At 40.3% G+C, this 16287-nt stretch overlaps 1 protein-coding gene across 1 annotated transcript; it reads left to right on the top strand.

Annotated features, from left to right (window-relative positions):
* The first annotated feature begins 1719 nt into the window (after positions 1-1719).
* Positions 1720-15729, top strand: LOC135465715 (mitochondrial import inner membrane translocase subunit Tim21-like). The gene is made up of 6 exons (XM_064743031.1): positions 1720-2109; positions 6661-6723; positions 7462-7559; positions 7917-7990; positions 8898-8997; positions 15130-15729. The coding sequence occupies exons 1-6, from the start codon at positions 1791-1793 to the stop codon at positions 15217-15219; spliced, it is 744 nt and encodes a 247-aa protein (XP_064599101.1). The 5' UTR covers positions 1720-1790; the 3' UTR covers positions 15220-15729.
* Positions 15730-16287: the final 558 nt, after the last annotated feature.

Genomic DNA, 16287 nt, shown 5'->3' on the forward strand with positions numbered 1-16287 from the left:
AAACACTGCATACCTCTTCTAGTATATGTATGTATACATGTAAGCCCACAACAATATATTTACGGGTATATGGGTTGAATATTTACATGCTGAATTAATCCTTACTTTAATCAGTTTATATATGAAGCAGAATAATATATCAGGACATAGGATTGTGATCTAAAATTGGCTATCAAGTAAGAGAAGTTTAATAAACAAGACATTTAATAACCAACATATTTACTGATGTACTATCTCCCCCTTCATATCTACCCGAATAGTACTATATGCATACATGCTGGCACACAAGATAAAGCTTTGTCAAAATGCACTTATCGATCGGTGTCCGTGTACTTTTCACGCCGCTGTGCACACGTTGACAGTGTCCCACTTTCTTGCATTATAGCTGTCTCCAGATTGTAGGTTCAACGCCACCTATTTTCTGTAGAAAAATATGCTCCATTTTAAAGTTACATAGCCACATCTCCCTTATTTAAAAATACATGGGTAGACAAGGCGACAAAACAAATTCAAATATAATGCTTCTTACATCTTTAATTTCCCAAGGCGACAACGTAACATTTCTAAAATCTAAAATTTCCAGTGTTTCCAGTGGATGAATCAAGAACTGAAAACCATGCCATTTCAAAGTTGGATTGACGAGGTTCTCGGCTGTCTTTCTGTTCTCAGTTTAACAGGGGCGCAACGCGACATTACGATATTTTATTCATAAAATAGTTGTTGTACAACCCGTGCAGCTCGACTGACTTTCATGGTAGGCCTACAGGTAAACAAAACCACCATACTTTACAAATGATACTAATATTATTGGGCCCACGGTCGCCATGAGTTCATGTCCAGCTCATGCTAGCTGGCATCGCGGATTCTGATACCCGGATCATCATATTCCCAGCTTGTAGTGAAATATTCTTGAGTAACGGCCAAAACAACAATCATATAAATAAAATAACAACTTTACGCTCCAAGCGAGTAAATTCAAGGATGATAGGTCTATTGCATGTAATTTGAAAGAGACAAGGGCCAAATCGTACGTCAGTTTCATAAATCTACTATGTTTGTTAACAGTGCCGAAGTCGTGAGTTCGAATCAATCTCTCAGGCTGGCAGCATGACTGATGAAATGGCGCGCTAGTCCAAAGCAAAGAGCTGGACGTTCCTAGCGCAACGCCCAGCTTCGGTCATGTAGACATATCTATAGACCATTTCACTAAAAAAAAAAAACAACAACAACAAAAAAAACAAAAAAACAAAACAAAACAAAAAAAAAGCAAACAACAACAACCCTACATTATTTTTGCTATCCACCAACTCCCTAAAACGCCCGAAGTGTAATATGTCAAAGCCAGCATTGGCAAACCACTTTTCAGTAATCCAGCCGTTTTAAACCTTCGAATCGGACAACTAAAACCTGCGTCTGCCATGTTTAGATTTTTTTTTCAACTTCTCGCAAGGTGATGGGCCGCGAAAATTTTGTCTTGCCCAACACTCTCTTTAAAGCCCTCTCTTTTAAGAATTGCATGCCATTAAACAGAATGTTGGGTGGAATAAAATTTTCGCGGCCCTTCACCCTGCCCGCAGACCTCATATAAGTAAGCAGGGTAAATTTGCACACAAATATATGTAGGCCTCTAGAACATGTTTCGGTCGTCGGCATCAAGCCGAACGACGACTGAATCGCTCTTCAATCCCAGAAGGTACAAAACGCCTGTTCACAGGAAAACAAATTGTGACATGTGGGTCACCGGTGAAATCAAGCTTTCTTGTTTGTAACTTTGCTCCGCTCCTTCGTAAATGCCGTTTATAGCTGCAAGCTGTAGAATGCTCGCTGCACCAAGATGTGCATGCATTTGCAGTTATATGTTGACAACTCAACGGGGCTTAGCTTCCAGCTGCATCATCGACGCTCTATCCTCATCGAAACAACAACAACAGCCTTTCATGGCTTGGACTGAAACACGAAGGCTTCATTATATTACATACTCTTTACCGAAGCATCAAAATCAAACCACGTGGTGCAAAAGTAGAAGATGGGAAAGTACCAAACCGAAACAGACTGGCTTAGTAACATCGAAGGAAAGCCCGTATGCTGGCATGACACCGGCGCAAAAAGGTACCGGTATTCATAAATATTGAACTGTTGAAGGGGGACATTGTGGTTAGGTGTTGAATGAGGTAATACTGCCCAGATCAGCGGTGTTTGGCTGTGAAACTGGAGTCTTGTTACAAGTAGTTCAGACACACTGTTCTGAATTACTGTGACCGTAGATATCTTCTAAATGAGGTAATACTGCCCAGATCAGTGGTGTTTTTCTGTGAAACTGGAGTCTTGTTACAAGTAATTCAGACACAATGTCCTGAATTACTGTGACCATAGATATCTTCTGAATGAGGTAGTACTGCCCAGATCAGCAATGTTTTGCTGTGAAACTGGAGTCTTGTTACAAGTAATTCAGACACAATGTTCTGAATAACTGTGACCATAGATATCTTCTAAATGAGGTAATACTGCCCAGATCAGTGGTGTTTTTCTGTGAAACTGGAGTCTTGTTACAAGTAATTCAGACACACTGTTCTGAATTACTGTGACCATAGATATCTTCTGAATGAGGTAGTACTGCCCAGATCAGCAATGTTTTGCTGTGAAACTGGAGTCTTGTTACACAATGTCCTGAATTACTGTGACCATAAATATCTTCTGAATGAGGTAATACTGCCCAGATCAGTGGTGTTTTTCTGTGAAACTGGAGTCTTGTTACAAGTAATTCAGACACAATGTCCTGAATAACTGTGACCATAGATATCTTCTGAATGAGGTAGTACTGCCCAGATCAGCAATGTTTTGTTGTGAAACTAGAATCTTGTTACAAGTAATTCAGACACACTGTTCTGAATTACTGTGACCATAGATATCTTCTGAATGAGGTAATACTGCCCAGATCAGCGGTGTTTTGCTGTGAAACTAGAATCTTGTTACAAGTAATTCAGACACTCTGTTCTGAATTACTGTGACCATAGATATCTTCTGAATGAGGTAATACTGCCCAGATCAACGGTGTTTTTCTGTGAAACTGGAGTCTTGTTACAAGTACTTCAGACACACTGTTCTGAATTACTGTGACCATAGATATCTCCTGAATGAGGTAATACTGCCAAGGTCAGCGGTGTTTTTCTGTGAAACTGGAATCTTGTTACAAGTAATTTAGACACACTGTTCTGAATTACTGTGACCATAGATATCTTCTGAATGAGGTAATACTGCCCAGGTCAGCGGTGTTTTGCTGTGAAACTAGAATCTTGTTACAAGTAATTCAGACACTCTGTTCTGAAATCCTGTGACCATAGATATCTCCTGAATGAGGTAATACTGCCCAGATCAATGGTTTTTCTGTGAAACTGGAGTCTTATTACAATTAATTCAGACACACTATTCTGAATTACTGTGACCATAGATATCTCCTGAATGAGGTAATACTGCCCATGTCAGCGGTGTTTGGCTGTGAAACTGGAGTCTTGTTACAAGTAATTCAGAAACACTGTTCTGAATTACTGTGACCATAGATATCTTCTGAATGAGGTAATACTGCCCAGATCAGCGGTGTTTTTCTGTGAAATTGGAGTATTGTTACAAGTAATTCAGACACACTGTTCTGAATTACTGTGAACATAAATATCCTCTGAATGAGGTAATACTGCCCAGATCAGCGGTGTTTTGCTTTGAAATTGGAGTATTGTTACAAGTAATTCAGACACACTGTTCTGAATTACTGTGAACATAAATATCCTCTGAATGAGGTAATACTGCCCAGATCAGCGGTGTTTTTCTGTGAAACTGGAGTCTTGTTACAAGTAATTCAGATACACTGTTCTGAATTACTTTGACCATAAATATCTTCTGAATGAGGTAATACTGTCCAGATCAGCGGTGTTTTGCTGTGAAACTGGAGCCTTGTTACAAGTAATTTAGACACACTGTTCTGAATTACTGTGACCATAGATATCTTCTGAATGAGGTAATACTGCCCAGATCAGCGGTGTTTTGCTGTGAAACTAGAATCTTGTTACAAGTAATTCAGTCACACTCTCCTGAATTACTGTGACCATAGATATCTCCTGAATGAGGTAATACTGCCCAGATCAGCGGTGTTTTTCTGTGAAACTGGAGTCTTGTTACAAGTAATTCAGACACAATGTCCTGAATTACTGTGACCATAGTGTTTTGCTGTGAAACTAGAATCTTGTTACAAGTAATTCAGACACACTGTTCGGAATAACTGTGACCATAGATATCATCTGAATGAGGTAATACTGCCCAGATCAACGGTGTTTTGCTGTGAAACTGGAGTATTGTTACAAGTAATTCAGACACACTGTTCTGAATTACTGTGACCATAGATATCTTCTGATTGAGGTAATACTGCCCAGATCAGCGGTGTTTTGCTGTGAAACTAGAATCTTGTTACAAGTAATTCAGACACACTGTTCTGAATTACTGTGACCATAGATATCTTCTGAATGAGGTAATACTGCCCAGATCAGCGGTGTTTTGCTGTGAAATTGGAGTATTGTTACAAGTAATTCAGACACAATGTTCTGAATTACTGTGACCATAGATATCTTCTGAATGAGGTAATACTGCCCAGATCAGCGGTGTTTTTCTGTTAAACTGGAGTCTTGTTACAAGTAATTCAGACACACTGTTCTGAATTACTGTGGCCATAAATATCTTCTGAATGAGGTAATACTGCCCAGATCAGCAGTGTTTTTCTGTGAAACTGGAGTCTTGTTACAAGTAATTCAGACACACTGTTCTGAATTACTGTGACCATAAATATCCTCTGAATGAGGTAATACTGCCCAGATCAGCGGTGTTTTGCTGTGAAACTGGAGTCTTGTTACAAGTAATTCAGATACACTGTTCTGAATTACTGTGGCCATAAATATCTTCTGAATGAGGTAATACTGCCCAGATCAGCAGTGTTTTTCTGTGAAACTGGAGTCTTGTTACAAGTAATTCAGACACACTGTTCTGAATTACTGTGGCCATAAATATCTTCTGAATGAGGTAATACTGCCCAGATCAGCAGTGTTTTTCTGTGAAACTGGAGTCTTGTTACAAGTAATTCAGATACACTGTTCTGAATTACTGTGACCATAAATATCTTCTGAATGAGGTAATACTGCCCAGATCAGCGGTGTTTTGCTGTGAAACTGGAGTCCTTTTATAAGTAATTCAGTCACACTCTCCTAAATTACTGTGACCATAGATATCTCCTGACTGAGGTAATACTGCCCGGATCAGAGGTGTTTTGCTGTGAAACTGGAATCTTGTTACAAGTAATTCGGTCACACTCTCCTGAATTACTGTGACCATGGATATGTCCTGAATGAGGTAATACTGCCCAGATCAGCGGTGTTTTGCTATGAAACTGGAGTCTTGTTACAAGTAATTCAGACACACTGTTCTTAATTACTGTGACCATCGAAAATATAAATCTATGTAACTCTAGCAAGGGCATGTCCTGGGAGGATAGTTACTTCATTCCACATATGTGCAGTTCCACTCTGTGGGACAGCCATACTGCTAAAAGCTATGATGTTTGTTTATGTTGTTTTGGAAATTGAGTGCATTATTCTTAAAACAAGGTGTTCATTTACCCCCGAACGTTAACGTTGAATTTTGAAGCTGTAACTACTGCATATAGTGACTTACTGTATATGGCTAAGGGAGTAATAGTTCAAAATGTACCCCTTTTCAAACATGATGCTGATAGAATAAAATGAACGGTAATGAATGTATGCATAGTTAGCAGTTGAGCAGAAGTAAAGAAACAATGTTACAATTATGGAATAATGGACTTATTTTGAAGTACTTCCTGCAACATTATCCATGTTTAGGTGCATTATAAAGATATGACCATCAGAGGGGTAATATATCTTCTTCCCATCAGCTACATCGAATTCTGCTTTTCACTTTTTCTTTAGTGGAAATGTCTTCAAGATTGTCCTGCATGTATATTAATCGCCTTTGACATCACTGGTAGGTTTGAACCTTAGAGTGGCCATTTGTTCATACTATAAAGTCTCCTACAGCCTGCAATTGATGTTTTCATTGGTGTTTTATGCTGTAATCAAGAATATTTCACGTACATTTGACAGCCAGCAACATGGAGGGAGAAAACCGGGCAGAATGTGACCACTTTTGTTGGAGTCTCCTGGTTCATTGCATTGCTCTGGCATGCTAACCACCTCAGCCACAGAGGCCTCAGTCCTTCAGTAAGGCCTAACTCGAAGAATGACAAAATGACCTCTGTACTAGGCTGACCAATTTAGAAATATTGTACCTGACAAAGAAGGGCAAGTGTTGTCAGATATTAACAGCATGGCATGTCAGCATAACTCTATGAAAGTGTGCTGTGACGATTCACAGCATTGCTATAAATCTGTAATTACAGGCTCTACTTAATATTGTACGTGCAGTGCCAGGAGATTTTGTTTTTATGTCATGTTATTAAGTTTAGATTAACTACATATTAATGTTATAAATGTGTACATCTGTGTGCTGATGTGTGTAATTGTTCAGGGACTTAAGTCTACCTGTTCTTATGTGTTATAAAACAATCTTTCGTTTCTTGTGATAGTACTTCACTTTGTCTTGTTGCAGTGAAGGAAGCTGGTAAGGACACCATGTATACCGGCATCATTATTGTGGGTGTTGGAGTCACAGGTATGCTTTTCCAAAACTCACAGACAGTATGAACAGTTTTGTTTGTTTGGTTGGTTAGTTGGATGGTTGGTCAGTTGGATGGTTGGTTAGTTGGTCAGTTGGATCGTTGGTTAGTTGGTCAGTCGGGTGATTGGTTAGTTGGTCAGTTGGATCGTTGGTTAGTTGGTCAGTCGGATGATTGGTTAGTTGGTTAGTTGGATGGTTGGTTAGTTGGTCAGTTGGATGATTGGTTAGTTGGTCAGTTGGATGGTTGGTTAGTTGGTCAGTCGGATGATTGGTTAGTTGGTCAGTCAGATGATTGGTTAGTTTGAAGTTTTACACCATGGCTGCTCAACAATATTAGGATTTATCTGTACATGTATAAACCATGATCAAGTTTGTTGGGTAAGGCAAAACCTGGTGAGATGTGTTGCCCTGAATTACAGGTACTTATGTAAGTACATGTATCTACGTGCAATATTACTTTAACTGTTACTGAACTATATTGAAAAAATAACAACTATGTCTCTACAGTTGATGATTTCTTGCATATGAATACAATTTTCAGATATATACATAATTCACATATGACATAATTGCCAGGACCAGTCATCTACTGAATTGAATGAGTGAGTGAGTGAGTGAGTGAGTATCATACCTAACAATTTTTCAGTCCGATGACGACAATGATCCACTGAATTAACTAGAATATGTTGACCTAGAACAGTTGTGGCTTTTTTCTCTCTGTTTTTTCTCCAGGTTTAATGTTTTATGCAATTGGGAAAGAGCTTTTGTCCAAAGACAGTCCCAGTGGTGTTTATGGTCAAGCCCTGAAACTTTGCAAACAGAACCCAGAGGTAGAGAATCATGTTGCTATTTGAGTGTATATTTTGTACTGGTGCTAAATGTGTGTGGAGATATTATAGTAATGTTAACCACTTTAATATATGCTTTACCTTATGGTGTAGTCATCAGTGAGCCATCTTTCAGTTTTAGCTTTTAATCAAGACAATACCTGCAATGTCAGTCTGCTGCTTGTTTATAGATTCCAGTTTCTGAAGTCTTTTAATTGATGAACTGTTCTGAGTAGTACAAGATTCTGTGTATTTTTAGCCCTCTTATAAGTATAAAATATCTGTAAAAAAAATTTTAAAAAGAATTTTTGAATGTGATGTATGGTGTGAGTTTCTCCTTCATTGTTGTATTTTATACAGATAATTGCTGCTCTTGGAGAGCCTATCAAAGGTTATGGAGAACTCTCAAGACGCGGTCGGCGCCGTCACGTCAGGTTAGAATTATTGGCTGCTCTTGCTCCTAAGCAACCAGCACAGAAAAAAACCAGGGAAGAATGAAAGAAGAAACATTAAACTAATCTGTATATTGTTCATATAACCCACCTGAGAATACAAACATATAAATCAGTACAGTTACATGGCAGGTGAGAAAAGAAATCCTTAAGATGAGTAGATTGTTAAATAGTGTTATTAGTGCATCTTCTGATGACACTTACTTCATGTGTCTCATCCTTAACAGCACCTCATATCGCAGTGATCGTCAGGAATATACCCGGCCTTCCATCGAACTCTGTACCTCTAATTGTCATACATGTTAACATTTTGTCCCACATTAGTGCATCTTCTGATGACACTTACTTCATGTGTCTCATCCTTAACAGCACCTCATATTGCAGTCATTGTCAGGAATATACCCGGCCTTCCATCGAACTCTGTATCTCTAATTGTCATACATGTTAACATTTTGTCCCACATTAGTGCATCTTCTGATGACACTTACTTCATGTGTCTCATCCTTAACAGCACCTCATATTGCAGTCATTGTCAGGAATATACCCGGCCTTCCATCGAACTCTGTATCTCTAATTGTCATACATGTTAACATTTTGTCCCACATAAGTGCATCTTCTGATGACACTTACTTCATGTGCCTCATCCTTAACAGCACCTCATATCGCAGTGATCGTCAGGAATATACCCGGCCTTCCATCGAACTCTGTATCTCTAATTGTCATACATGTTAACATTTAGTCCCACATAAGTGCATCTTCTGATGACACTTACTTCATGTGTCTCATCCTTAACAGCACCTCATATCGCAGTGATCGTCAGGAATATGCCCGGCCCTCCATCGAACTCTGTATCTCTAATTGTCATACATGTTAACATTTTGTCCCACAGCCATGCAGAGTTTGAGGCTAATGGAGTGAAACATATGAGGATGAAGTTTTACATAGAAGGACCAGATAGGAAAGGCACAGTTCAATTGGAGGTTAGACGGGTAGGTCATTTATGTACTACATTTCTTACCTGGTAGGAAAGGAACAGTTCAGTTGGAGGTTAGATAGGTAAATCATTCATGTAGTACAATTCTTACCCGACAGGAAAGGTATAGTTCAGTTGGAGGTTAGACAGGTAAATCATTCATGTAGTACAATTCTTACCTGACAGGAAGGGCACAGTTCAATTGGAGGTTAGACAGGTAGGTCATTTATGTAGTACAGTTCTTACCTGATAGGAAAGGAACAGTTCAGTTGGAGGATAGACAGGTAAATCATTCGTGTAGTACAATTCTTACCTGACGGGAATGGCACAGTTCAATTGGAGGTTAGACAGGTAGGTCATTTATGTAGTACATTTCTTACCTGACAGGAATGGCACAGTTCAATTGGAAGTTAGACAGGTAAATGATTCATGTTTTTTTTTTTTTTTTTTTTTTGATTGGTGTTTTATGCCATACTCAAGAATATTTCACCTATACGACGGCGGCCAGCTTTATGGTGGGTGGAAACCGGGCAGAGCCCGGGCGAAACCCACGACCATTCGCAGGTTGCTGGCAGACCTTCCCACTTACGGCCGGAGAGGAAGCCAGCATAAGCTGGACTTGAACTCACAGCGACCGCATTGGTGAGAGGCTCTTGGGTCATTACACTGCGCTAGCGCGCTAAATCATTCATGTAGTACAATTCTTACCTGACAGGAAGGGCACAGTTCAATTGGAGGTTAGACAGGTAGGTCATTTATGTAGTACAGCTCTTACCTGATAGGTAAGGAACAGTTCAATTGGAGGTTAGACAGGCAACTCATTCATGTAGTATATTTCTTACCTGACAGGATGAACACAATTCAGTCGGAGGTTAGAAAGGTAAGTAATTCACATAGTCCATTTCTTACCTGATAGGAAAGGCACAGTTCAATTGGAGGTTAGACAGGTAAATCATTCATGTAGTACAATTCTTACCTGACAGGAAGGGCACAGTTCAGTTGGAGGTTAGACAGGTAAATCATTCATGTAGTACAATTCTTACCTGACAGAAAGGGCACGGTTCATTTGGAGGTTAGACAGATAAATCATTTATGCAGTACAATTTTTACCTGACAGGATGAACACAGTTCAGTCGGAGGTTAGATAGGTAAGTCATTCACATAGTACATTTCTTACCTGACAGAAAGGACTCAATTTAGCTTGAGATTAGACAGGTAAGTCATTCACATAGTACATTTCTTACATGACAGGAAGGACTCAATTCAGTTTGAGATTAGACAGGTAAGTCATTCATTTAGTACAGTTCATGTATGTACCTGAGAGAAAAGATACTGTGCAGTTAGAGGTCAGACAGGTACATGTACATGTAAGCCATTAGTGTAGTACAGTTCATATTCGACAGGAAAGGTACAGTTCAGTCGGTGGTTAGACAGGTAAGATATTCACATGGTACATTTCTTACCCAACTGGAAGGACACAGTTCAGTTGGAGGTTAGACAGGTAAGTCATTTATGTAGTACATTTCTTACCTGACAGGAAAGGTACAGTTCAGTAGGAGGTTAGACAGGTAAGTCATTCATGTAGTACAATTCATACATGTACCTGAGAGAAAACACACTGTGCAGTTGGAAGTAAGACAGGTACATGTACTTTTAAGTCATTAGTGTAGAACAGTTCATATGTGACAGGAAAGGTACAGTTCAGTCGAAGGTTAGTCAGGTAAGTCATTCACATAGTACATTTCTTACCTGACAGGAAGGACACAGCTCATTCGGAGGTTAGACAGGTAAGTCATTCATGTAGTACATTTCTTACCTGATAGGAAGGACACAGTTCTGTTGGAGGTTAGACAGGTAAGTCATTCTCATAGTACATTTCTTACCTGACAGGAAGGGCACAGTTCGATTGGAGGGTAGACAGGTAAGTCATTCATGTAGTACATTTCTTACCTGATAGGAAGGACACAGTTCTGTTGGAGGCTAGACAGGTAAGTCATTCTCATACTACATTTCTTACCTGACAGGAAGGGCACAGTTCGATTGGAGGGTAGACAGGTAAGTCATTCATGTAGTACGGTTCTTACCTGATAGGAAGGACACAGTTCTGTTGGAGGTTAGACAGGTAAGTCATTCTCATAGTACATTTCTTACCTGACAGGAAGGGCACAGTTCGATTGGAGGGTAGACAGGTAAGTCATTCATGTAGTATATTTCTTACCTGACAGGAAGGACACAGCTCATTCGGAGGTTAGACAGGTAAGTCATTCACATAGTACATTTCTTACCTGACAGGAAGGGCACAGTTCGATTGGAGGGTAGACAGGTAAGTCATTCATGTAGTATATTTCTTACCTGATAGGAAGGACACAGCTCATTCGGAGGTTAGACAGGTAAGTCATTCACATAGTACATTTCTTACCTGACAGGAAGGGCACAGTTCGATTGGAGGGTAGACAGGTAAGTCATTCTCATAGTACATTTCTTACCTGACAGGAAGGGCACAGTTCGATTGGAGGGTAGATAGGTAAGTCATTCATGTAGTATATTTCTTACCTGACAGGAAGGACACAGCTCATTCGGAGGTTAGACAGGTAAGTCATTCACATAGTACATTTCTTACCTGACAGGAAGGGCACAGTTCGATTGGAGGGTAGACAGGTAAGTCATTCTCATAGTACATTTCTTACCTGACAGGAAGGGCACAGTTCTGTTGGAGGTTAGACAGGTAAGTTATTCTCATAGTACATTTCTTACCTGACAGGATGAACACAGTTCAGTTGGAGGTTAGACAGGTAAGTCATTCATGTAGTACAATTCTTACCTGACAGGAAGGGCACAGTTCGATTGGAGGGTAGACAGGTAAGTCATTCATGTAGTATATTTCTTACCTGACAGGAAGGACACAGCTCATTCGGAGGTTAGACAGGTAAGTCATTCACATAGTACATTTCTTACCTGACAGGAAGGGCACAGTTCGATTGGAGGGTAGACAGGTAAGTCATTCATGTAGTACGGTTCTTACCTGATAGGAAGGACACAGTTCTGTTGGAGGTTAGACAGGTAAGTCATTCTCATAGTACATTTCTTACCTGACAGGAAGGGCACAGTTCGATTGGAGGGTAGACAGGTAAGTCATTCATGTAGTATATTTCTTACCTGACAGGAAGGACACAGCTCATTCGGAGGTTAGACAGGTAAGTCATTCACATAGTACATTTCTTACCTGACAGGAAGGGCACAGTTCGATTGGAGGGTAGACAGGTAAGTCATTCATGTAGTATATTTCTTACCTGATAGGAAGGACACAGCTCATTCGGAGGTTAGACAGGTAAGTCATTCACATAGTACATTTCTTACCTGACAGGAAGGACACAGCTCATTCGGAGGTTAGACAGGTAAGTCATTCATGTAGTACATTTCTTACCTGATAGGAAGGACACAGTTCTGTTGGAGGTTAGACAGGTAAGTCATTCTCATAGTACATTTCTTACCTGACAGGAAGGGCACAGTTCGATTGGAGGGTAGACAGGTAAGTCATTCATGTAGTACATTTCTTACCTGATAGGAAGGACACAGTTCTGTTGGAGGCTAGACAGGTAAGTCATTCTCATACTACATTTCTTACCTGACAGGAAGGGCACAGTTCGATTGGAGGGTAGACAGGTAAGCCATTCATGTAGTACGGTTCTTACCTGATAGGAAGGACACAGTTCTGTTGGAGGTTAGACAGGTAAGTCATTCTCATAGTACATTTCTTACCTGACAGGAAGGGCACAGTTCGATTGGAGGGTAGACAGGTAAGTCATTCATGTAGTATATTTCTTACCTGACAGGAAGGACACAGCTCATTCGGAGGTTAGACAGGTAAGTCATTCACATAGTACATTTCTTACCTGACAGGAAGGGCACAGTTCGATTGGAGGGTAGACAGGTAAGTCATTCATGTAGTATATTTCTTACCTGATAGGAAGGACACAGCTCATTCGGAGGTTAGACAGGTAAGTCATTCACATAGTACATTTCTTACCTGACAGGAAGGGCACAGTTCGATTGGAGGGTAGACAGGTAAGTCATTCTCATAGTACATTTCTTACCTGACAGGAAGGGCACAGTTCGATTGGAGGGTAGATAGGTAAGTCATTCATGTAGTATATTTCTTACCTGACAGGAAGGACACAGCTCATTCGGAGGTTAGACAGGTAAGTCATTCACATAGTACATTTCTTACCTGACAGGAAGGGCACAGTTCGATTGGAGGGTAGACAGGTAAGTCATTCTCATAGTACATTTCTTACCTGACAGGAAGGGCACAGTTCTGTTGGAGGTTAGACAGGTAAGTTATTCTCATAGTACATTTCTTACCTGACAGGATGAACACAGTTCAGTTGGAGGTTAGACAGGTAAGTCATTCATGTAGTACAATTCTTACCTGACAGGAAGGGCACAGTTCGATTGGAGGGTAGACAGGTAAGTCATTCATGTAGTATATTTCTTACCTGACAGGAAGGACACAGCTCATTCGGAGGTTAAACAGGTAAGTCATTCACATAGTACATTTCTTACCTGACAGGAAGGGCACAGTTCGATTGGAGGGTAGACAGGTAAGTCATTCATGTAGTATATTTCTTACCTGACAGGAAGGACACAGCTCATTCGGAGGTTAGGCAGGTAAGTCATTCACATAGTACATTTCTTACCTGACAGGAAGGGCACAGTTCGATTGGAGGGTAGACAGGTAAGTCATTCATGTAGTATATTTCTTACCTGACAGGAAAGGTACAGTTCAGTCGGAGGTTAGACAGATAAGTCGTTAGTACATTTCTTACCTGACAGGAAGGGCACAGTTCGATTGGAGGGTAGACAGGTAAGTCATTCATGTAGTATATTTCTTACCTGACAGGAAAGGTACAGTTCAGTCGGAGGTTAGACAGGTAAGTCATTCACATAGTACATTTCTTACCTGACAGGAAGGGCACAGTTCGATTGGAGGGTAGACAGGTAAGTCATTCATGTAGTATATTTCTTACCTGACAGGAAGGGCACAGTTCGATTGGAGGGTAGACAGGTAAGTCATTCATGTAGTACATTTCTTACCTGACAGGAAGGACACAGCTCATTCGGAGGTTAGACAGGTAAATCATTCTCATAGTACATTTCTTACCTGACAGGAAGGGCACAGTTCTGTTGGAGGTTAGACATGTAAGTCATTCGTGGAGTACAATTCTTACCTGACAGGATGAACACAATTCAGTCGCAGGATAGACAGGTAAATCATTCACATAGTACATTTCTTACCTGACAGGAAGGGCACAGTTCTGTTGGAGGTTAGACATGTAAGTCATTCGTGTAGTACAATTCTTACCTGACAGGATGAACACAATTCAGTCGCAGGATAGACAGGTAAATCATTCAAGTATTACAGGTCTTACCTGACAGGATGAACACAATTCAGTTGGAGGTTAGACAGATAAGTCATTCATGTAGTACAATTCTTACCTGACAGGATGAACACCATTCAGTCGGAGGATAGACAGGTAAGTCATTCATGTATTACAGGTCTTACCTGACAGGAAAGGCACAGTTCAGTGGGAGGTTAGACAGGTAAGTCATTTATGTACAGTAGTACAGTTCATACATGTACCTGATGGGGAAAGGCAGAGGTTGAACAAGTAAGCCATTCACACAGTGCAATTCATACCTGACAGGAAGGGCAAGATTTCACCTCCCTTTGTTCTTTTATGTGTGGAACACCAACGATATTTATGCATGGTGTACGTGTGTAGTGAGATGTGCGTGTGTAGTGAGATGTACATGTGTAGTGAGATGTGCGTGTGTAGTGAGATGTACGTGTGTAGTGAGATGTGCGTGTGTAGTGAGATGTACGTGTGCAGTGAGATGTGCGTGTGTAGTGAGATGTGCATGTGCAGTGAGATGTGCGTGTGTATTGAGATGTGCATGTGTAGTGAGATGTGCGTGTGTAATGAGATGTACGTGTGTAGTGAGATGTACGTTTGTAGTGAGATGTGCGTGTGTAGTGAGATGTACGTGTGTAGTGAGATGTGCGTGTGTAGTGAGATGTGCGTGTGTAGTGAGATGTGCGTGTGTAGTGAGATGTACGACTGATCAGTGAGTGTAATTTCTGTTGTAGGATGAGAGCGGGAAGTACGAGTACAGGTACTTATTTGTGGAGTTGGAGGGTTACCCGAGGAGAAGAATTGTTCTAGAAGATAGGAGATAGCTTTGCAGCAATTTCTAACTTATTTTATTCTTGGATGACCTTAAATTTGCCACAATTCATGACAACTACAACTTCCATCTTGCCCGCAGATCTTTAAGGTGATAAGTCTGGGTGAAATTGTTCAATATCTTGAGCAGTTTTCCACACCTTTTTAGTGACAGCATGAAACTATGAACACAGCTTCATATATGCATGGGTTTCCCCCGGGCTCTGCCCGGTTTCCACCCACCATAACGCTGGCTGCCGTCGTATAAGTGAAATATTTATGAGTAAGGCGTAAAACAGCAATCAAATAAATAAACTAAATCATATATGCATGCACATGAAGCTTCATAGCGATAGAAACTAAGCAGGCTTCAGATCTATACAGGGATATTTCTTTGACAAGTCATGGAAGAAGGGAAATGAACAATGAATGGTAGAAAAGTACGGTAGCCCTAGTGTGCTCACTTTCTTTGTTCTACTGCCCTTACATTTTAATTGTATAATCGAATTGAAATTGTGTGATTGAAATTCGATATGATCAGTGGTTTTTGATTAATTTACGTGCCACCATAATGTTGGTCGCCGTCGTATTAGTGAAAGGTGAAAGTGAATAGTACGGCTTAAACATCAATCAAGCAAATAAATTAATTAATTAATTTACGTGTGACTGCTTAAGACAGGAAACAGTATGAACACAAACTATCTTACAGTAGCTGTCATATTGACAGCAAGAGATACAGCTGTATATCCAGAATGCTGTTTCAAGGGAAAAAAACTATGGGTCTGTTGTGTGTGGTGAAGAAAGCGTATGTTCTATACAGCACTCCATGTACTTTGTATAACGGACATTGTAATATGCTGAGACAATACAACATTATACAGTTTTACAACTGGGCGTTTGTTGGTATGTTGCTCGTTTGAAACAAGAGGTTCGGAACCAGTGATATGTTGTTCCGTGGATGAAACAGGCTCATGGCCAATGAGGTAGTGTGTTTGTGGGTGAAAACCAAAGGCTCGCGTGCTCTGGTGGTTGTCGCCACCCATTAGCGGTTTTAATGTCAAGAGGTTAAGCGTAAGTGGGAA

The sequence above is a fragment of the Liolophura sinensis genome, chromosome 5, assembly GCF_032854445.1.
Source record: "Liolophura sinensis isolate JHLJ2023 chromosome 5, CUHK_Ljap_v2, whole genome shotgun sequence".
NCBI classification, from domain to species: domain Eukaryota; kingdom Metazoa; phylum Mollusca; class Polyplacophora; order Chitonida; family Chitonidae; genus Liolophura; species Liolophura sinensis.

What these genes read in the sequence shown, in the direction of transcription:
- LOC135465715 (XM_064743031.1), top strand. Translation starts at nt 1,791, where the DNA reads ATGCCGTTTATAGCTGCAAGCTGTAGAATGCTCGCTGCACCAAGATGT. An exon ending in CATGACACCGGCGCAAAAAG is followed by an intron (nt 2,110 to 6,660) that starts GTACCGGTATTC and finishes GTCTTGTTGCAG; the next exon opens with TGAAGGAAGCTGGTAAGGAC. An exon ending in TTCAATTGGAGGTTAGACGG is followed by an intron (nt 8,998 to 15,129) that starts GTAGGTCATTTA and finishes TTTCTGTTGTAG; the next exon opens with GATGAGAGCGGGAAGTACGA.